Source organism: Lytechinus pictus, chromosome 3, assembly GCF_037042905.1.
Source record: "Lytechinus pictus isolate F3 Inbred chromosome 3, Lp3.0, whole genome shotgun sequence".
NCBI lineage: Eukaryota > Metazoa > Echinodermata > Echinoidea > Temnopleuroida > Toxopneustidae > Lytechinus > Lytechinus pictus.
Genome location: NC_087247.1, coordinates 9,975,201 through 9,998,776, shown reverse-complemented (window position 1 = coordinate 9,998,776; position 23,576 = coordinate 9,975,201). Strand labels below are relative to the sequence as shown.

At 36.0% G+C, this 23,576-nt stretch overlaps 1 protein-coding gene across 1 annotated transcript in view; it reads right to left on the bottom strand.

Annotated features, from left to right (window-relative positions):
• Positions 1 to 6,631: 6,631 nt before the first annotated feature.
• LOC129257853 (plexin-A2-like) overlaps positions 6,632 to 23,576 on the bottom strand; it is a 34,349-nt gene continuing 17,404 nt past the window's right edge. Inside the window, exons 11-28 of the mRNA XM_064097936.1 lie at positions 22,722 to 22,839; positions 22,158 to 22,294; positions 21,500 to 21,664; positions 21,048 to 21,141; positions 20,134 to 20,397; positions 19,578 to 19,736; positions 18,901 to 19,138; positions 18,361 to 18,503; positions 17,766 to 18,037; positions 16,847 to 17,060; positions 16,187 to 16,343; positions 15,308 to 15,411; positions 14,647 to 14,737; positions 14,038 to 14,228; positions 13,343 to 13,509; positions 12,314 to 12,526; positions 11,611 to 11,764; positions 6,632 to 10,612 (exon numbers count right to left, since the gene is read on the bottom strand). Of these exons, the coding sequence (XP_063954006.1) occupies positions 10,517 to 10,612; positions 11,611 to 11,764; positions 12,314 to 12,526; positions 13,343 to 13,509; positions 14,038 to 14,228; positions 14,647 to 14,737; positions 15,308 to 15,411; positions 16,187 to 16,343; positions 16,847 to 17,060; positions 17,766 to 18,037; positions 18,361 to 18,503; positions 18,901 to 19,138; positions 19,578 to 19,736; positions 20,134 to 20,397; positions 21,048 to 21,141; positions 21,500 to 21,664; positions 22,158 to 22,294; positions 22,722 to 22,839 (2,977 nt within the window). The 3' untranslated portion in view covers positions 6,632 to 10,516. The remainder of the gene's footprint in view (positions 10,613 to 11,610; positions 11,765 to 12,313; positions 12,527 to 13,342; positions 13,510 to 14,037; positions 14,229 to 14,646; positions 14,738 to 15,307; positions 15,412 to 16,186; positions 16,344 to 16,846; positions 17,061 to 17,765; positions 18,038 to 18,360; positions 18,504 to 18,900; positions 19,139 to 19,577; positions 19,737 to 20,133; positions 20,398 to 21,047; positions 21,142 to 21,499; positions 21,665 to 22,157; positions 22,295 to 22,721; positions 22,840 to 23,576) is intronic.

Genomic DNA, 23,576 nt, shown 5'->3' with positions numbered 1-23,576 from the left:
AAGACGCTGACGTCTTGTGGCCATTCTCTGTGCCCGTCTCTGCCTCTGAGCTGATAAGATTGCATCGGCTGGCATTGGAGCACTGCTGGCCGGGGAGAGTTGGGCCATATCGAGAGCCGAAGATATTTCGGCTCCATGGTCGACTACCGACCCAAGAGCAAGTCGTTGACGGCGACCGTTCATACGCCTTGCCCGGCGGAGTCTCTGACCTGACAATTCGATGTCTGTTGGAGTTGTGATAATCACCATGCTTTATGAGAATGATAATAAAGAAATTTTTAATGATTGGAATGAATATCTACTTAATTTCATAATTTGGCACTATAATATTTTTTTCTCCAAAATACAGTCTTCTATGACCTCCAACTTGGGGGTCTCGCTTTATGGACTATACACCTCTAATTATCCCCCCTACTGGCCCTCCGTTCATCTGATGTTTTCGCAATCATCCGAAATTTCAAGAAGTAATAAAGTATTTTTTTTTCTTTTGAATTTTCAGAAGTAATAAAGAATTGATGTAAATATAGACTCAATAGATTTTTTATTGACAGAGCAGAAATGTCAAATACTAGTACTGGTCGACCCGAGAGCGACCTGAAAGTCGTTGACGACGACTGTACACCGCCCTGCTGTATGTGTTATTATACTTGGTTGGGTAACACTTAAATTAATTTTATTATTTCATGATTAATTATTCCCTCTTTCCAGCATTTTTATTATACATGTTATAAACTCACCTTAAAAGATAAGCAGTTTGTTAAATCAAACTTTAAAAAGTATGACAGCTAAGAATTTCAGCAAAGATTGCTGCAAAATTGCTTTCGGAAACTCGAAAGAAGAGATCACTACGTGTTCTCGACTGCACGATAAATCAGAAAGTGTAAGGATTTGTTGTGATTGCTATCTTGGCAACGAGCGTGGTTTCTAAGTGAAGCAGAGTGACGTAAAAAAACTTTCAACCAACCAGCAGTGGCAATTTTATCACATGACTATGACGAAACAATGCCTTAGCGCATTAGACTTTGTGTAATGTTACGTCATGTCACGTTGAATGTGCGCATGGTGAGGGAGAGTGGATGGGGGCTGTGGGGTTGAAACTTGAACGAATTTGGTCCTTTCACCAAATTGTTTGATCCCTGAGTTCGATATAAACTTGATCAACGAGGGAAAACATTATGGGGAAAATCATAATCACTAGCATAGATGGGTCTAGGGGATCGAAGCAACCCCCCCCCCCGATTGGCGGCGCCCAAAAAGGGAAATAAAAATAATAGAAACACGAGATTAGAAAAAATAGAAGAAAGATAAAAGGAGGAAGAAAAAAAATTAGTGATATAACGGAAAGGGAATCATTAGAAAATAGAAAAACTTTCAGGTAAATATATATACATAAGGGGGGAATATATATAAACATTTTGATTGAGCTTTAAATATCCCGCTTTAAAGACAAAAGGCACAAACTATTCTGCTAGCAATTCGAGTTTGATTTATTTGATTTATTCGCACTCATCATTTCATCTTGAAAAAACCTGGGCTTGAAAGCTATACCATTCCTTTTTAAAATCACAAAAGAAGTTTGTCCCTTTTTTAGGTTTCAGTCCTAAGAAATTCAGCTGTTCATGATTAATGAAATGGGTTAGAATGTCCCGTTGTAAGGTCTAACCCCCAAAATCTCAGTTTGCGCTTCGCGGTTTTTATTTAAAAAAAGGGTCCAGTTTTTAGGTCGCAATATTCAATATACACAATTTTAGCTCGCGCTTCGCGTCACTTGTTTAATAAGAATGCCCCTTTTCAGGTCGAATTCTAAAACAAAAACATAGTTCGCGCTTTGGGCTCGTATACTTTTTTCTTCATTAAAATTGTGCTAAATAACTGTCCATGTTATTAGGACTATCAGTATTAAATATGTTCAGCTTGCGCTTCGTGCTCGCAACAATATCATTGAGTTAAATACCTATAATTATCCTGATTATGATTTTAAAAGGTTCTAAGAATGTTCAGTTTTCAGGTCGGAAAATAAAAAAATTGCTGCTCCCGCTCCGCACTAACACCAAAATAATAATAATAATAACAATCATCATCATCATTATCATCATTATCATCATCATCGTCGTCATCATCCTCATCACCATCATCACCGTCATCACCACCATCATCACCACCATCATCAGCATCATCAACATCATCATCAACATCATCATCATCATCATGATCATCATCACCATCAGCATCATCATCAACATTATCATCATTATCAACACATTATCATCATTATCATCGTCATCATAATAATCATCATCACCACCACCACCACCATCATCATCAGCATCATAATCATTATCATCATTCCCATCATCACCATCATTGCATTATTATTATTGTTCACATCCCATTTAGCATCATAATTATGTATGTGTATGTTTAACAGGTAACCAGAGACAAAAACAATCAAATCATCAAGTCCCTTTTTTAAATTGTGAAATCATTTATTTATTATTTTTTTATTTACAACATGATTATGTACAGCGAAATAGTTTTTTTGTTCAATTTATAGCAAACTATTTGATAGTTTTACCAGTTACGTTACAACCAGAAGTCGCTGTGTTTTTTGTGGTAGTATACGTTGAGCAAATACCTTTTTGAAGGGGATTGTTGATTATTAGCTATAAAATATATACATGACTTGTAAGTTGTATCACTTTTGGAAAGAAAAGAGGAAATTAGTAGTAAACTTCCTTTGTGGTCTATTCTGGCGCCAATTCCCCTTGAGAAAGTGATTTTCGGAATTTTCCCTCACGAAAAACACCTTTCATCGCTTGAAGAGAACATAAACGTATAGGTTAGTGTTATCACGGAAAAGATGGAGAGGTGTCATTTTTTGCTATCCCGAGGGCGCTATAAGGACGAGAGACCAAATTCTTATAAACATTTTGAGAATCTGCCATTGAATTTATAATAGCTTGACTTCTGCCCCTTTTTCAAACTTGCTCTTTGCACCCTTCTATGTCGAAATCAGCCACTACTATTCACTCATCCAATTCATTATACATAAACATGATGTCAATTTGTTAATTATAAATTAACAGACGATCCAGTTTTTCAAGCTTCTATGATAGGTGAAAATAACCACCAAACAACTAAATACAAATTCTGACAAAATCACGAGGGAACGCTGAATAGGTTTAAATCGAATAAAAAAAAAATGCTCTGGATGATTAATTCTTTAAAACCCCCGCTTTCCGGGGAAAAAAGCTGGTTTGATTATGAGTCCAACTTTATTAGTGCTACTTACTATAAGACAAAAATATTATACTTTTTTTTTTAATATTGCTGTAGATCAAGCCTGGGCGGCGCGAGGATGATGGCTTGAGGGGGAGGTTTGGCAGCTATGGACAATGTATATATATTTTTAATTTGCTTTTTCTTGTAATTAAAAAATGAGGGTGATAACTGATGAATGAATCAGCAAATTACTCTATTTAATTACTTATTTATTCATTTTTCTTTTTTTATTTATTTTTTAATTAAATAATTCATTCATCCATTTATATATCTATTCATGTTTTATTTCCACAGGGTAGCCCTTTCAGTTACCAAACTGATTTACAAAGAATTTTAAAAAAGAAATTGACAAATAATGCAATCATAAGAAGATATTAAATAAATGTTGACCAAATTGAACAATGAATGGAAGGGATAATATTCAGGACGTATGCATGTGTTGATTAGAAGGGATTGGTGGTGGTAGTTATTTTACATGACTGTCAAGATCAGTGGTTGCGTCTGCATCAGTGGTTGTTAGAAACAATCAGAGGAACCACGACTTAAGTCCTCTCCGAGGGACAAACATATTAAACTCCATAGCTTTGCTACTTGAGGGGCTTTCACGATAAACACAGATCGTGCGACAATTTGCGGCCGTTGCCATAATGTTAAAAAAAATAGATTGCACCGACATTGTGAGAGTCCTTTCTGAGTAGGTCCATGTTTCTGCTACAGTCATAATTATGAATGGAACCATTTTCAAACCGACAGATTGTATGTAAATGGTGTGACTGGCTTTACTAGAAACGCAGTGGCGTAACAGGCGGGGGGGCAGGGGGGGCAAACTGCCCCCCCTGGCGGATTTCACCGGGAAAATAAAAAAAAACGGGAAAAAAAGAAAAGGGAGGGAGAAAGAAAGGGAAAGGGGAAGGAAAGGGGAAAGAGAAAGGAGGAAAGGAAAAGGGAAAATTGAAAAGAAACAAAGCGAAAAAAATTAATCGAAAAGGAAGGAAAGCGGGAAAAGGAACAAAAAAAGAACAGTTGAGAAAGAACAAGTCATTCCGAAATAGGCATATGTAGTACAATTGCATGATGGGAAATAAATCAAAAGATGACAAAATGGCAAACAATAGCGGGAAATGAAGGTAGAATGGAAGCTAAATTGGAAAACAAAGAAAAGGGACAAGAAAAAAAACCTTAATAACACGACCGGGCTGCCGAGGATTGAAAATAAAGAGCTACAAGAAAAAAGGACTGCATATAAAATTGTGCTATGAGCTTGCTAAATTTTAAGCTATCGCGGCTTTCCCCAGACCCCACGCAGTAGGGGTTCTTCATCTACAACTTTCAAATGGCTCTATAGCGCCCCATGTAGGGACCCTTCATACATTAAGCTTTACGTTTAATCACTGGCGTACAGGCGGGGGGCGGTCTTGGTTCAAAAGAAATTATAAGAGACAACGTATATAATGAAATGAATGGAAACAATGAAATGTGTTATTTGCTGAATATAATAGAAAAATCTATCACAGAATTCAATTTCATCAGGCAATTTTTTTCCAGCTCGCTTTGCTCGCTGGCGATTTTTTTACAAATTTTCCCACATCGCTATGTTTTGCCCCCTCAAAATATTTGGTTCAACTGGGTTGAATAAGTGTGTTTTGTAAAACCTATATTCTGTATAAACCCGTGATTTGATTAATAATAGCGGCAATCTGCGAGGTTTGAATGGCTGTGATTTCAAGAAGTTCCGGGGGCTCCGCCCCTTACCCCAACCGCATAGCACTGCCGTATATGAATATGGAAGGGTTGGGCCATGGTCCCCAAAACTTCTACAACCAAGTAAGAAAAGGGGGAAAAGTGTAGGATATGATTTTATTTACTGAATATAATGTCAGAAATATCTCAAAGTTAGATTGTCATGGAAAGGTGATTTTTTTTCTCAAGCAGCTTTTTAGCACATGCGCCATACTGCGCCCCTCGTTTTTTGTTTACTCTATCACGCTATTGCGGAAAATAATCGTGTTCACAATGGTGTACAGACCACAAAAAATGAATGGAAAGAGAAGAGTGACATATATTATTCTCTGGATATCACGTCAAAATCTATCACAAAATTGGATTTTCATATAAAAAATGTCAAAATTTTGCTCGCTCCCTTCGCTCGCTCGCAACTTTTTTTTAAAAGATAGATTCTGCCTAATACGCAATATCTGGCCCTCTCAAAATCGTCGCCTCATTACACCATTACGCCTGTTCATACCATGATATGACCGGGAAAATTTTGGCTCTTGCCCCCCCTGGCCACCGACCCCTGTTACGCCGCTGTAGAAACGGGGCGATTATTCCCTGGCTTGATTTTTTCTATCCCTGTCTCTGGAGTGTGTGAACAGTGGCGGATCGGGGGGGGGGGGGGGGCACAGCCGGCCCGTGCCCCCCCCCCTTGGGGGCCATAATAAAAACGTAATGTAATTATGTAAAAATACCTATTTTACCCAACTGTGCCCACCCCTTTTGAAAATGAGAACCTTTTTTTTTCCTTGTCAAATTTTCATGCGGAAAATGTGCCCCCCCTTATGGAAAATCCTGGATCCGCCCTTGTGTGTGACCCATCCTCTAACTTTGTTAAATCAACTTCTTCTTTCTTTCTTAACCTCGCTCCCTCCCCATCTCTCTCTTCTTCTCTCTCCCCTCATTACCCTTCTCATCCGTCTCCCACTCTTATCCATTTTGTCATTTCAAACAGGATCTCTATATTCTCTCATCAACACTCACGTGGAGCGTTGTGGCCCAGACTTCTGACTTTGAAACAGAGGGTCGTGGGTTCGAATCCCAGCCATGGCGTAATTTCCTTCAGCAAGAAATTTATCCACGTTGTGCTGCACTCGACCCAGGTGAGGTGAATGGGTACCCGGCAGGATTAATTCCTTGAATGCATGAGCGCTGTAAGGCAGCTCAAGCTAAAGCTTGGGTAATAATAATAATAACAACGCGCCTTGGAATAGAATATTTCTAGACAGATGGCGCTATATAAATGCCTATTATTATTATCATTTTCTTCACTCTCTCTTCCTTACTTTCCTGAGCTGTACAATCCTCAAATTCGACGAATAGCAATATCAATGCAAGCACATCTCTGATAAATGTCTCAGTCTTAGGACGGTTGTTTATAAGTCATGCAAGACTTTATAAACGACTGGAACCTGTCCTTGGATGCAAAAAATCACATTTAAAAAATAATTTTCCTTCCCATGAAGTAAATAAAGTTCATACATGGTATTCATAGAAAAAACACGTGGAAACCTCTGACAGTCATGAAAGACTTGAAAGGTATAATTGAAAATAACGATAAAATCACAAGTCAAAATTAAAGAATTAATCTCAAGATTTTATTTTTCAACATCTGCATTTTTTTCTTGGAAAATATGTAAAATGAGTTGAAGAATATCAATTTTTTTCAGACAGCAGGAAAGAGTATGAAACAGACATGCGAGAACAAAGTGTCAATATACATGCTCATAACAACATCTTCATATATCTTTAAATACATACAAGAATATTTACATACTCATGATTTCAATAACTTTTGCTAACTGTACAATCTGGCAATTACACGGAAGATCGATTCCCAAGATTTGTTTCATTTGCATCAACTTTTACATACATCATTTTATCAAAAATACAGAACATTACTACACTTCATGTTCTATCACATAACAAATAAAGTTAGATAATCATTTCATAATGGTACAGACTTTGCATGAAAAAGTACAGCATATCTGTAAGGAACGTGTACATAAATGTAATCAATATGACACTCCTTGTCAAATGTACCCCTTCATCTACAATAGTTAACTTGAAGTACTGAATCAACTCATGAAGTAAAAAAAATAATCATAGATGCTATCATCTTTGCCTATGATGATGATGATGACGATGATGACAAGGATGATCATGGTGGTGCTGATTGGTGATCATCATCATCATCATCACCATCATCACCATCATCATCATCATCATCATCATCACCATCATCATCATCATTACCATCATCACCATCATCATCATCATCATCATCATCATCATCGTCACCATCATCATCATCATCATTGTCGTCATCATCACCATCATCACCATCATCACCGCTATCATCACAATCATCATCATCATCATCGTCATCATCATCATCACCACCACCACCATCAAAACATGCAACTAGCTTGATATTCCAATTTTCCATCACATAATGTTGGTATATCAGCTGTGTATACAAGCAAATCCTACGACATTATGCATAGTCAATTGTGATTACGAGTATCCAACAATACACATTATTGCTTTCACAGGTTTGTTGGTATCATCATGATTGAGCAAGATATATAAAATAGTGCTTATCGTCTTCGCTATCCATATAAAATATCACTTTGTACGGAAGGGTTCAGCGTTTCTTGGTATACAGTTTCAGATAATCATCCATTTGTACAACAATCCATCCTTTGAATATATCTTTCCCTAACAAACAATACTACTGAGTACACGAGTAAATCAGCGTCTATGATTATTTGGGAATGCGACCGCCCCTTTTTGTTAAATTTGCACATGCAATTTTTCATTAAAAGCAAACTATGTCCAATAATTTCAGACTGGATACATGGTAGATAAATTAAAAAAAAAATATATATATATTTTGCAATAACAGAATTTTTTTTTAGTTTCTTGAACACAAACCTACAAGACACTGTATTATTGTTTATATCAAACAAGAATAACCCTACACAAATGATCATGGCTGTCATACTGGTGCAATATATCATGTACCATCAATCCCACGACACTATATCAATCAGGTCTATTCCCTCTGTTTGGAAAATGAGACAAAATTTTGCTTATCCCATCTGACACCCCACAAAAAACCCTGCTCACAATACAAGGCATTTGTAAACTAGAGTTCTTTCAGAAGTATGTGACATTATAATTTTGTTATAAACATGGAATGTGGAAAAAAATCCATATACCATACAGCAAAAACACAAATACACTGTATAAATAATCACATAAAGTTTAACATAATAATGGCACTTTTGATGAAGACTATCATAATACTTTACAGAAGGTATCATCAGTGAAACATTCACTCATTTGCAATAAAGGAATACAAGCTGAACATAGCAAATAATAAAGAAAAGCTGTCATAAACAATGAGAAATTAAGGTATTAGGATTTTCTGAATACAATATGAAGGACTAACAAAGCATATTTTACTTTCAAACTTTCTGAAGAATTTCTTTCAACATTTTTTTTCTGACTACATAATGTTAACTACAATATAACAAAATATCAAATTAAATAACTGTCAAAGATGGAAATGTCAGTAATATAAAAATACTTGCATATTTGGGAAAACACTGTTTTGTTTTAAATAGGGAATTTGCATAAATACAAGCTTATCAAACTTGTTATAGGTAAAAGTGCCCATACACAAATGTAAATTACAGGTAAAGGTTAAAGTATAAATGCAATATTGAAAATGTTTAATAAGGAAAGTAACTTTTAAGGAACAGGGCATAAATTAAATGCTAAAAAGGGGAAGAAGAGTACTGCCATATAGCTCTTTGGTATTGCTTAAACTTATTGAATATTCTATTAAAAAATGAATAACTAAATGAATTATAAATGGATTTTTTTCCAATGTACTCATATAAATACATATGTAAAAACACTAGGTTAGGGGATATAATTTCATTAAAGCAATAGCTAAAATAAACATTAATTTGAAAGTAGTAATTGGTATACTTGGGAATTAAAAAGAAGCATTTTGACTTGCAAAATGAGTAGTGTATGCACTCAATATTAATTCACAAAACCCCAATTTTCAATAGAGATAACATTTAAAATATTTTGGGGACAGGTTATATGAAATAACATTGCATTTCTTTAAAATGTTATTACAATGAAGATAAATAACATTCTACTAAGACTCAATTTTTTATTATTAATTTGGACCGTTCAAAAATATCTAATTAATTATATAAATTTAAATATAAATCAAATTCTTGAATAGGTAAATACTTTGAATTCTTTATCCCATTATGACTAAGTATCATATATAATATAGACTTTATGTAATCCACCAATATCCGGATTTTTCAATCAAACCATAAAGAACATTCAGAAATGTAGGAGCAAATTGTACAATATTTCATTCATTTGTCCCCAAATCATCTCCCTTGCACCAACCCAACAGTAACCTAGATTTATCGAGAACTTCAATTCAGAATCCCTATCCTCGCATAATCATTAATCCTTCAAGCCAGTTTGCATCAAATGAAATAAAATGAAAGCAGTAGTTTTATCACAAGCACCTGGGAACAATTCCTTTGCATATCACTTATCAATGCAAATTTCTATTTAAAAAACCATAACAATGCGAAGCTGGATGAAAATATTGATGCTACAACTATTTTTTTTTTACAGCTGCTAACAAGCTCTATGAAAAGCACAAGTTCATTATACAATTGCAAAAAAATGAAAATAAAAAATGACAGAAATTTGTTAGAATGAACAGCTCTTGGAAGTGATAAGTTTTTCTTCTGTACATTAATTTGTAGCAATATATAAAAATATATATATAATCTGATATAAACTTCTCTGTTTACTATCAACCCAATCGAAGCAGGCAGAATTTTCTTGGAATGGTTCGTTTCAGACTCCCTTTTCTCTTGTAACTAATATCATCTCTCTATCTATCTTTCAGCAGTTTATTGTTACTTCATTGATTATGTTGTGGCCGGAAAATGAATACTAAGAAAGCAATTCATCTATTGAAACAAAATATCAAAAGTGTAATGTACTTAGTTGTGTATTTCCACTCATTCATTTGACTATTACTCTGCAACAAAATTAATCTAATACTAATTTCTTTCAAACTAAGGTTCCTTAATGTTATTAAAAAAGAAGAAGTTTACACTAAATTCCATATTCAAATTACTTTGAGTTGAAATTAATTATTTCAGTTGAGATGTCTCAAGTACTTATACGTTTTTGTGTTTACATCAAGGTCCTCTCTTTATTCTCTTGCTCTTTCTACTTCTTTCTCTTCACCACTCTCTCTCTCTTGCTCTCTTCATCACTCTCTCTCTCTCTCTCTCTTGCTCTCTCCCTCACACTCTTAACAGGCGGTGGATTTGATATCAGAGTCTGGTAGCACGATCCCATTCTTTCTGCTTGCTTCAATTGGGTTGATGGTTATTTGTCAGAATGATTTGGACATGATTCTTTCAATGTCTTCAATCTTCTCAGCATGGCCCTGTTTGATGGCCGTGTTGTCCTCATCTAAGGCTGTTATTAACTGTAATCAAAGAGAGAATAATAAAATAACAATAAAACATAAGACTTTTATCACACACTTTCCATCTTAATTAGAGGCTCAAGGCGCTTGAGACCAATGTATAAAGGAAAAAAATATAAAGGAAAAAATAGAGTATAAACATTAAAATAGAAACAAAAAACAATATTGACAAATTTGTGGATGTTAAATTATGAGTATGGATAAAAAGTGTTAATCCTACGCTCAATTGCATATTCATTGCTGCCAATCTTCGCTCCAACGAAAACAAAACATCATGCCGCACAAGGGAAACGTGCGACTAATTAAATGGCATGAGAAAATAACAAAAAAAGTGGTTGAAAGCTTGCCCCACATGATTCTAGGATGGTAGAAGTTTACATAATTGCCCCACATGATTCTAGGATGGTAGAAGTTTACATAATTTCATCACATGATTATCCCCATTCTATAAAAGTTCTGTGTTGATTATATTCTTATATTACAATTTTTTACTTTCAAATTTTCAGTCTTTTCTTTTCGTTTTGTTTTCTTACTTGTTTCAAATTCTCATTTTTTTTTTCTTATTCCTTTCAAATCACCATCAACTATCCATTCATGTATTTACGAGCTGTAGACTTTAAACAATACACAACGAGGATTACAAAGCTTTAAGATTATACATATCTACTTTAAAAAAAACCATGGAAATATACAAGGTAACAACAAAATTGCTTACAGGGTCTTTATCACAATGCCTTTATATAGCGCAAAAAAACTATTTCTATATATTCTATTGTGCTGCAAGATCCTCCTAGGTGCTGTACATACTATTGGAATAGATAGGTTTTTAATTTTAACTTGAAATTATGTAAACTTGTTGAACTCCTTATATCGACGGGAAGTTTGTTCCACACTCGTGGGGCTGACATAAAAAATGACCTAGTGTTGCTTTAGTCTTGTGTGGGGGTACTTGCGCAATAGTGCAAGATGTAAACTGATTACTTCCATTTTATACTAACCTCACTTCTGTACTTGCAGGCATAGCCGAAGTAGAGCTCATTGAGTGCTGACAGCATATGGAAATCATAGTGATGTCTTTGTGAGTGTTCAGCCAACATAGCATTCATATCCTGGTCACTGATCACCGGCATGCTCTGGATGTCTCTGTAGTACCTTTGAAAAAACAAAGTTAAATATTCAGTTAGTGAGGATACAATGATCCTGAAAAGTAAACTTCACAGAATTTACGATTTTTCTTTCAAATACTCATGATTCAATTTGATAAGGGGAGCACTGTCTTACATTTTTTTTGTATGTTGCAAGTAAAATATAATTTTTTCTAATCAAAGACCATCTGACACTACTATTATTGAGTCCCATTTGATCTTCCCATTAAATATTCCACCAATTATTAAGTAAAATTATACGTGATTATCAATTTTGGCTCAATGTCATTTTGTCAACTAATTCTTCTAATTACCATTAATCTAATCAGTTTGATTTGTATTCACATCAAGAAAATATATCTTCTTGATTTTAGCCTGATTTTAGAGCTTCATTTTTTAATTGTACTTTGCAGGCTTTGTTGTTTGACGGTTTTATTATGGTTCTCTGTTCTGTCATATAAAGACCATGCAACATCATTAAAAGCATCTCAAAGGTGTTGTATGTTGGATTGCCTATATCAGTATTAAAAAAAAAATAGGTATATAGTAAACTTACTGTGAAACATATTCCTTGTATGCAGGAATGTCTTTTGCATAAAGCAGCTTGCTCGCTGGTGAATTCTTGTTGAGTTGTTGCTCCGAGACCGAACAGGCTTCCATCACACACTGGGCTACGACGGATAGACAGGAGTCCACGGTATCAGCCTTGTGGATGTCAAAGATCATATCAGGGTTCTTGATGAGGTTAACCCAGAAACGAAGGGGTAGGCTGGAGGGGAAATAGAAAGTACATGAATATCATGATAATGGCTTGAAGGCACTTTTCACAGAGTAAAAAAAAAAAAACTTTCCAAATAAAATCCAATGAAAAATTATTTCAATTTCAGCTAAGTCTACTTATGTAGAATTCAATATTATTTATCATTTTTGGCATACTAAATACAACAGATAATGCAAATAAATCATGACTTTTTATGATATTGCTATTTCAAAAGAGCAAATATATATCAATTAAAAAATATGTACCACGATTCAATCATTATACATCTTTTTCTAAAGCTTGTGAGGTTTTCTTTCTGCAGATTCGAAGCGTAGGGCACAATACAAAAGGATGTTGATGCATTGTATCGTCAACCAGCATATAGACATTCGAGAGACGTTCCTGATTCCAGCGGTGACATCAAGCCGTGGACACTCTCAGCGATTTCAAATACTTTTTGGAAGGACTCTCATACATCATAAGTCCTTCTTGCCAGACTCCATCAGGTTATGGAATTCCTTGCCAGATGAACTACCCAATGTCATCTCTGTTAGCCTCTTCAAGCAAGAGGTAAGAGCATCCCGCTTCGCTAAGAGAGGAGCATGGTTTCTTAGCTGCACTTAGTAACTTTGTAGAATCTTTAAAAATGGCACTGTGCATACTCCGCACCAGACCTGCCAAATATAGTATGACAATACACCAGTCAGTGGACTGTACTTTATCAGAAGAACCTTGAATTTCATTTATGCCCCAGCATGCCTGGTTATGTTAGATATTTTCAGATATGACATTGTCACTTCTATTATGCTGTATATACATTCCTACCTGTTTGATTTCCATGCATGAATGATGGCTGGATCTGTGATACCATTCTCAAGGGCCTGCTCATCCAGGAAGTCAAAGAGATACTTGATGGCGAGAGGCAAGGAATTCCCATCGTTCAAGATGAAGACGGTTGTTACGAGGTCATCCACAAACTTGTGTAAGATGGTCTGGGGAGGGACAAAGAGAGAAATGGACGAAATGATAAGTACCAATTTCTATGCAACACACAAATTTTGTTCAAACCACTTAACTGTTTATTAGCCATACCATCATTGATACCTACATATTTTGTATTGTTCTTATCATGAGTCAATCTATCAATCAATCAATATATATATATAATAATTATATTTTGATTATCATACATCACCTTAATAACTACAAATAATTTAAATGATCTACTTATTCTTCTTCCGATTTAATCACTTCGAAACCAGCATAGAATGTCATGCAAATGATATGTTGTGTAACCAATAACTGCATATTGATACATTACAATAGACTCCTATACATTACAAAATTGATTAAATCTTACATGAAACATAAACATGATCAATCATGTTTGAACATAAAATTATCCTATCAAATTTCATCCAACACCTAATCATACTATCTACAGCCTAAAGAATAACTAAGTTAAACCTACGATGACAAAATTCGTAAGAATTATTCATTCATGAACTGTACTAACATACCTTTGTGGTTAAGAGCCTGGGGAGGTATATCTCCGCCATCATCTTCCTATCCGTGACACCATTCTCGAGTTGCTGGTGGTCTTGAGGCTTGACCAGATGCCACATCCTATTCGCATTCTCATAGTCCAGAGTGATCATAGGTGACATGGACGATGCAGGCGTCTGAGTGTTAAAGCTAACATTCACATTACCTGAAAGAAAGCAATAAGAAATAGAGAGTAAATATGTCTATTTATAATTATCTCCTCAAGAACACCTTTATTACTTCCCCGATTTATCTGCATTTAAAAGTCTATATCTATTCATTGAAATCGATTCAAACCCTACCAAAAAAAAAATAATAATAAAAAACAAAAGCAGGTAAAATAACCACAAATACTGGTGCAACTGAAACAAATATTATGAAGAAGTTTTGGGCTACTTATAATTATATAGGTCCACCTTTCGGTGCCCATTTAATGTACAATGTAAACATGAAAAGTAGAAATAAACATTCACCAGAATGTGACATACTGTTAAATTTGCCTAATGTGGAGCGAGATCAGAAATCACATCGGAAATAATTATAATTATTTTCCTACAAAATACTTGTGAAATGAATGAACTTACTGTATGATCTAGCCGGTGATGAATGGTTAGAATGTAAGGATCCACTGCTTCCCTGAGCCTGGAGCAGATACACTGTTGCACCTTCTGTTACCTGTAAATAACATCAAACAAAAGATAAACTTTATCAATCCTGCAAACTGGCAAATATTCAACATCTCCTTGAATACAGAGTGAATGCCTTGATTGTACAATGCTGACACAGACTAATCTGGGCCCCGTCTTACAAAGAGTTACGATTGATCCAATCAATCTCAACTGCATGGAAATCCATCCATACCATAATTTTTTCTACAGGAAATTCGCACAAACCCCTTAATAAACAAAAAGAATTGCACTGAGTCTTCAAAAAAACGATGAATGTATGAATATACACCATATCTAGAAAATATTTTCAACAAATTTGCATTTCAGATGTTGACGTTGCTGGCCGTCCATAGTTGCGGTTGATTGGATCAATCACAACTTTTTGTAAGACAGGGCCCTGATCTCACAGTAAAGTCTCCCTGAAACAGAGGATTGAAATTCGAAGACGGCAGCTCCATACAACAATGCACACACAGCAATAAGCTCTTGGAAAATGAATGCAAACAATCTTAATTCATAACTTATAACGGCATGAAACATATACATAACTCTAAACAACCTAACTTGATCGTCATACCTGATAATGTGAAAGGGTGTTGAGCTTTCTCCAACCTCCCTCCAGTGGTCTCAGTCCATCGTCATCAAAAAGAAGAAGCTTGCCACCAGGTCGATCATACCATTCTGAAATAGGGGAGAAAAACGAGTGATACACCAAAGAGGTGAGTTTATATACTGATGACATCGTTATGATGTATTACCTATAATTGTGATAGCAATGGGATATCCATTCAAACGCAATGCCTTACTACACAACATGGTGGCAGGGCAGCGGTGGGATATATTCCATATGCAATACCCCATGACACAACATGGTGGCAGCGGTGGGATATACATCCATATGCAATACCCCATTACACAACATGGTGGCAGCGGTGGGATATACGTCCATATGCAATGCCCAATGACAACACATGGTGGTAACGATGGAATATACATTCATATGCAATGTCCCATTACACCACATAGTGGCAGTGGTGGATATATATACATGCATATGCAATGCTCCATGACACCATAATGGTGGCAGCGGTGGGATATACATTCATATGCAATGCCCCATTTCACTGCATAGTGGCAACTGTGGGATAAACATTCATATGCAATGCCCCATTACCATGGTGACAGCAGTGAATTTACATGTATATGCAAAGCTCCATTACACATGGTGGCAGCGGTGGGATATATGTGGGATACATCATACTGGTGGCAGCAGTAAGATATCCATGCTCCATTACAGAACATATCAGTAATGAAAAATACTAACCTAAGTCTTGCCCCATAACACAATAGCAATCATCACAATGAAAAAAAGGCAAAATCTTGACCTCCCTTACAATAACATCTTAATTTCATATCTACACAACACTTCAGTCTAAATAAAAAGATATGAATTTACCTAGATCAAGTTCCTCCTTCTTGGGTCTTTGTGAATAGGGCGATGTCTTGTAGATGGCATCAAGGATCTTAGCCTTTGTCTGGGAGATGGTATCACAATCCAAGACTTTGACCTCGACAATAGGAGTGTTTCGGTCTGGACCCTGAGCCTTCAAAGTCTTCGAGGGATACATTAGGAGAAAAAGAACTGACTTAGTACAGAGTGCTTCAGATTACAGTGAAGTAGTCAACTTACAAAACATTGCAGCCTATATGTTATGATCATATTTGAGATTATGCTTTCCTGTAATTACAACTTATCATTAACTTCTCATAAAGACATCTTAATGTTTAAAACATAGACGAAACGTTTCCAAAATTCTCATAATAATAGAGCCATATGCAATAATAGCAAATGGTCAAACAAAGGAAGCGAGACAGACATGGTGCTGAGCAGGAAGTTTAAATACAGCTGTCAGAGCATTGATCTTAAAATCAGGCAACATCATTTGGATCAACAGCTGACAAAAGGCAATACCAAGAGGCTAGAGTTTGTTGATAATCAACACAGCTATGGCTCCATAAGCTTCTGGATGATAAATAAACACAAATTTCCCATTCTCAACTTTCTTATTACACCAAAAACAAATATGACAAGGTATTTGTTAATCGTTATTCTCACCAATTGTTTGACTTCCACTTGTTGTCTGATGAGCTTTCCCTCCGTCAAACTGTACCGGGCCTCCCCTGTCACAGAATCAACTGGTCCTTTCTCGACCTGTTGCTTGATGGCATAGAAGAGTTTGAAGAGAGGCTCGCCGGCATGGTCTTGGAGATGATTGTAGAGCAGGACAGCAAGCCAATGTCCAACCATCTTCTCAACAACAGACACTCCCCTGGATTGAATAAAAAAAGGAGAAATGGGTGGATATTTCATTCTTCTTCACTACAATCGTCTTCATAAATAAGGTGTATTTCAACTATCATAATTCATTCATTCATTCATTCATTCATTCATTCATTCATTCATTCATTCATTCATTCATTCACTCACTCACTCACTCACTCACTCACTCACTCACTCACTCACTCACTCACTCACTCACTCACTCACTCACTCACTCACTCACTCACTCACCCACCCACCCACCCACTCAATCACTCATTCATTTATTCATTCAATCATTCATTCATTATATGCCTATATGTATTTCCTTCTACTCAATAATAATGATCATCATCATCATGATCACAATCATCATCATCACCATCATCATCATCACCATCATCATCATCTCATTATCATCATCATCATCACCATCATCATCTGCAGCCGCATCGTCATCATCATGGTCATCATCATTATCATCGACCTTATCATCAACCTTATCATCTCCACCATCTTCAACACTATAACAGGAACTACCACCATCACTCAGCACCAACATTATGACCATCACCCTACTACAACTCTTAACCACCCTATCACCAACGTCTCCACTTCCAATGCCATCTCCACCACCACCACCAATTTCTAAACCACATCCATCGCACCTCTCTTTGACGGGAGTATATACATATCAAGTCCAACATTCTCTCACCTCCTCATGAAGACCCTGGCCGACTCTTCGCCCTCCTTGACGTGCTGTTTGATGGCCCTTGCCATCAGAGCTTTCAGGACGTCGGTACAGTACTCCATCTTCCCTTGGAAGGCCACCACCAGGAGGGATGCCACGTTGCTGAGATCCTTGGTCGACAGGGTCCGCTGCTCCTCCAACACACGTATGAATATCAGGAGGAACGACTTGTTGGAGAGGAGCTGACCAAACTGCCACAAACCCTTCTGGACGAAGTCTTTCCTGACACCAGCAACCTGATGATAAAATCAGTCAAGCAGGAGTTATTTATCAATTTTGATGAGGGATAGTAAATAACTTTCAAGAAGATGTAAATATGCATCGTTCATGTCAGGTAGCCTATAACCTTCATGACAAAGCAGTTATTTGCCAATTACACATTTAACTAGTATTATTTTGTATGAAGTAAAGATAACAATACGCCTCAACAGTCTCAAATTAAACACAAGAAGAATATCTGTAAAAAAATATCATATCATACCTCTCAAATTTATCCATAATTATTTTTGTAATCTAAAGAGTTAACACCATTAAAGTAACTGTCTCTCCTGTGACTCACCGATAATTCTTTGAGTACCGCATGATTTGGGTTCTCAGGAAACAGAGACTTGACGACATAAGTTCGGTAATCAAGAATTGGGATACCGTGCCCCTTGATGTCATGTGTGATGGAAAGGACACCAGTCTGCAACTCGGCAAAGGCTATGAATAGCAAAAAGACGAGAGAAAAAAACAACAGACGATTAATTTCATGGTTTTTTTGTTGTTGAATAAAAATGGTGTGTAACAAATTAAATGCATCAAAATATGTTTTTCATTTCCTATGATTATCCAATAGTTCTGGTCTGCATAATATAGATGACTGGTTTACATCCCCATTCATGAAAGAGAGGGACTTGCCAGTAGACGATTACTGGATGATCATATTTCACAAGTTCCCATAAATTCAGCTGTCCAGTGAATCTAATTCCTAACTAATACAAAGTATTGGCCTCATATTCAGATGATTCTTTTAAAACAAAACCATCACATCCTAAACCCTAACCAAATAAAAATTGGAGCAAATCTTGCAGGAGAAAGGGTTGGATCATCCTCTCACCTTCCTTGCACTCCTGGGCCACGGTGAGCTCCAGGGTTCCAATCTGTTCCTCCATCTGCTTGAAGATCTTCTCGTTGTTATTATTCTTCCGGCAGGAGGCGATGCACACACCCATGATGAGGATGACGAGGAGGAAGAGGACTCCGCCAGCCACCGACCCAACGATGAGAGCCAGGGGAATGGCCTGAGGAAGGTACTCCACCTGGCCCACAAGGAAACTCAGAGCACCGTGGTAGACCTATGAGGGTTGGATGATAATGGAAGTTTTCTATTCTTTTATATATATTCCAAACTATTACAACACGTATGTATTCCATCACTCTTAACCTATTTTATTTTTCTCTTTTTCTAGGTGACCCAACATCACAAGCATTCTGATTTATGGGCATCAATTTTCCTTTTTATATGAACTATTGTTAATTATGACATGATATATTCAGTTTGTACGATGGCTCATTCTTATTCTCTGTTATGTAGGTTTGCTTATCTTGATTCTGTATATTTTAAATGGAAAGGCAAAAAAAAATCATGAACTTAAATTCAAATCTATTCAATAATAATTTGAAAAATAATAATTAGTAGTAGTGAACTGTGGTGCCCTGAACTACGAGTATATAAAAACAGACAATTTATGTATATGCTGTGTACATCCTGATAAAGACTAGATATGGACCTACCCTGACGTCGAATACATTTCTTCCTTCCATTTCAGACGGCGGTGACTCCGGGGCATAGCATGTTAATTCCTGAAGCTTGACAACAACATCTGTGCAGGGGGCTCCTCCTATAGTTACCCTTACATCATCTTCTCTGTAAGCTAATGTAAGGTTATCACCCTAAAAATAAAATACAAATAAATAATGGTCAAATATATCAATATGTATATTTTGCTTATAACGATCAAATATTAGCAAGGACACGTTAATCAAAGTGGAAGTTACCAACATTTATTGTGGAAATGATGTTAATCAATCGTAAATTGGATTAGGAGTTATTGCAAGTAGTAAGCATTCGGGTAGGTTCACTGCCACTAGCTTGCAGTAAAAGGCTTTGATATAATTTTAGGAAAATTTATTGTAATGATTTCTTCAATTTGAACTCTTCTTTTTCACATTCAAACTCTTGAAAACAATCCTGAACTTCAAAACACAGAAATATAACATAATGCAATATAACATTTTTGCAATGGTAAAATTTGTTTTCGATGAAAACAGAGCACATTGTGTTTCTTACCGAGATCTTGATAAATTTACGCTGATCGTATTCCAGTTCGAGCTTCTGATTTTCAAACGGATAAAAAACAGGATCGGAAACAAAGATGAAGTATTCATCGAGACCGCTGATTTGCCCGTTGTTCTGCAAGGGTGCGTACTCCATCACACCGTCCAATAGGAAGCTCACGTTGGCGATGGGCACTTCTAGGGGTAGGGTCAGATTGAGGTCACTCAGGCTTGGGGTCAAGCACATCATAGATGTTGCTGCAGTTATTGAGCAGTTCTACAGAGAGAGAGGGATATCAACAGTAAATGTTTTCATTAAAATGTTTTGATATTGTAAAAATTTAAAGTGAAATAGGATTTTTGGTTTATTACTAAAGTATAATCTCATCTCTGGAACAATCTACCACAAAGTATAAAACAAGCAGATTCAACAGAGAAATTCAAATCCACATTAAAAACCTACTTTTTTTGTTAAATAGCCTTTCCCTTCGCATGTGAAGCCCCTCAACTGTCTACAGTCTACTGTGAACTAAACAATTACTTTAGTTTTTTGCTAAAATTCCTTCTCTCTTTCTATTTTTCCTTAGCGCTTAGAGACATGTTTTGTGATAAGCGCTATACAAATAATGTTAATTATTATTATTATTACGGATAACAGAAACCCAAGTGGTATTCTAGTATAAAACACAGGATATGATAGCAATGACCTCGAAGAACAAATTGTGTCTACTGAGATTTATAAAGTAGATTTGACTTCCATGAATTTGATTCAGAAAGCTAACAAAACAGTACATATGTCGAGAGATCACTTAGATGCTGAGAGGTCGACTATCATAAATTCCATTAAAAAAAATTTTCAATACGAAGCTGAATATATCAAGGCAGATATCACTTTTATATTGAAGAGTTGACAGCGTAAGTACTTACTGAAATGAATTGTTCATCCTCAAGGAGGAAGCTAAGCTGAGGCCACTGGATAACATCAAAATCTTGACCTTCAACATCTAGTTCAAGGGATCCACTAAAAATGGAAAGATTAAAAGAACAAAAATATGTAATTATGCAATTAAATACAAATTCAGCATTTGTTATTTAAGTTCTAAATTTCTAAGGGTAATAAACAGACAGCCTTACAATGTAAATTTGTTTGAAGTTAAAATGCTTCATTTAGGGAACCTTAAATGTCTATGACAAGCTGAAATTAAAAAAAAAAAATTTAATAATAAATATTTTGAGGTTTTGACAGTACCACCAAGTACAAAACTCTGAATAACGTTCATGAGAGAAAATGTCAATTTAGTGAAGAATTTTCTTTCATATTCAATACCTTAAACCGCCTTTTGAGAAAAAAATGCTGTAAGAAAAACTCATCATCATACCTGTTGATGCTGCTAAACCTGCTGACTCTGGTTATAACTGGATCAGACCGGTATTGAAACACAGATGACCCCTCTACATAGTGATCATCCACCGTCATGCTAACATAGCCTTCAGTTCCTACCTCAGCTGGACCACTCAGACAGAGTACCTCAGATGGTGAAGCACTGGAAAGAGATTTAAAATATCTTGATTTAACTTAATGTCGCATCCCACAAGGGAAGATCCTACTTACTAATCGATGAGAATCTTGGCAGAAAGACATGAAAAAGGGTTAACCCAATTCAATTTGAATAAATTTCTTTGTAACTACCATGACCGTAATAGTTCAGAACTTTCAGCAGGAGAGGTCGTGACAGGAAGTCTCTTTAACATTGTCTTGCAGATACAGGTGGGAGTCTGAAAAAGTACACGCCAGCCACATCGATACCCCAAACTCTGTACACAGATCTATATACATGTATCAGTTGAGGTATGTCAATTTTGAATTCATTCCACTGTATATTTCTGCCTGTCTACTTCGTCTGACTGCAGTAAAACAACAAAAACAGCATCAACAACAACGTAGCAGAATTTCTTACTGTCATAGTACGTTTCTTTACACCATTCTCATCTAAAACACAAAATATTACATGAACAGTTATTGAAGAAAGGACCTACCTTACGATCTGACAGGAAACACCAACAAGATTAGCCACACTGCTGCTACCAGCATCAAGGTTATGGCCCAGAATGGACACCAGAGAACCTCCGGAAGCTGGGCCGTAGGTAGGACTGACTCCTGTGATCTTTGGCAACTGTGGGATAGGAGAAAACAAGAAGGATCATCAAAACATTGAAGTTATGGCAGAGAGCAGATACCAGAGATTCCTTTGAGGACTTGCCACAAGCCATACATCCTCTCCCGATCTTACGCAATATTATTTCTATTACGAAATAGAACTATTATACAGTGGTGCTACAAAGTTAGTGAAAACCACCAGAAAATGCACTCCTTCATGCTGAATGTTGACTGAAGACAACAAAACTGCAATGTTCAACGAGCCCAGAGAAACAAACCTTATCTAATGTAATATTTTATCACCTGACTTCATAAATAAATATCTAACAGATGACAGAACCCGAACACTTTTAAATAGAGTCATTTTCTGGTGGGGTTCACTAACTTTTTAGCAACACTGTATATGAAAGAATAAAATTATACAACCTGTATAAATAACTTACCACGTATCTGAAGAGACTATCAGAGGTAGCCACATACATTTGTCCGCCAGTGTTCCCGATGGTCACCTCTACGTAACCAGAGTGTGGTCTGGCAGAGGATCGGGTAGTACAGCTTATTCTGTGGAAGAAATAAAAAATAACACATTGAATATTTTTTCAATTCAATTCAATTTTTAAATTCAATCCATGTATTTTCCTCTTTCGATCTTTTCATATTCACAATGATAGTTCAATTTACTTACACAACATCTAACATTTTAATCAATTTGATGATGTTTAAACAGGGCCCTGTCTTACAAAGAGTTGCGATTGATCCGATCAACCACAACTATGGATGGCCAATAACGTCAACATGTAAAATGCAAAAAATGTTTAAAAAATATTTTCGAGGTACGATGTATATTCATACATTCTTCGTTCTCTTGAAGATTCAATGTGATATTCTATGTTTACTAAGGAGATTGTGCAAATTTTTGAAGAAAAAATTATGGTGTGGATGGATTTCCATAGAGTTGAGATTGATTGGATCAATCATAACTCTTTGTAAGAAGGGGCCCTGGTATCACCGTTTATATTTTCAACATATTCAATGCAATACAAGCGCTGCACACATTCTCAATACTAACTACTATTTCAAAATTTTGCTCAAAACACATCTCTTAAATATTGAAACAATTGTGTTGATCCAAGCAGTTATGATTTGAGTGATGCAGATATTCATCTGTACATTGCTTCATATTTCTTGCAAATCAAATATTATCGCATGATATTGAATTAACAACTGATTTCCAAATATGATTCTTTAGGTCATCGGATTTATCTATTCATTTATTACGTCTTATTTTACCAGGGTGA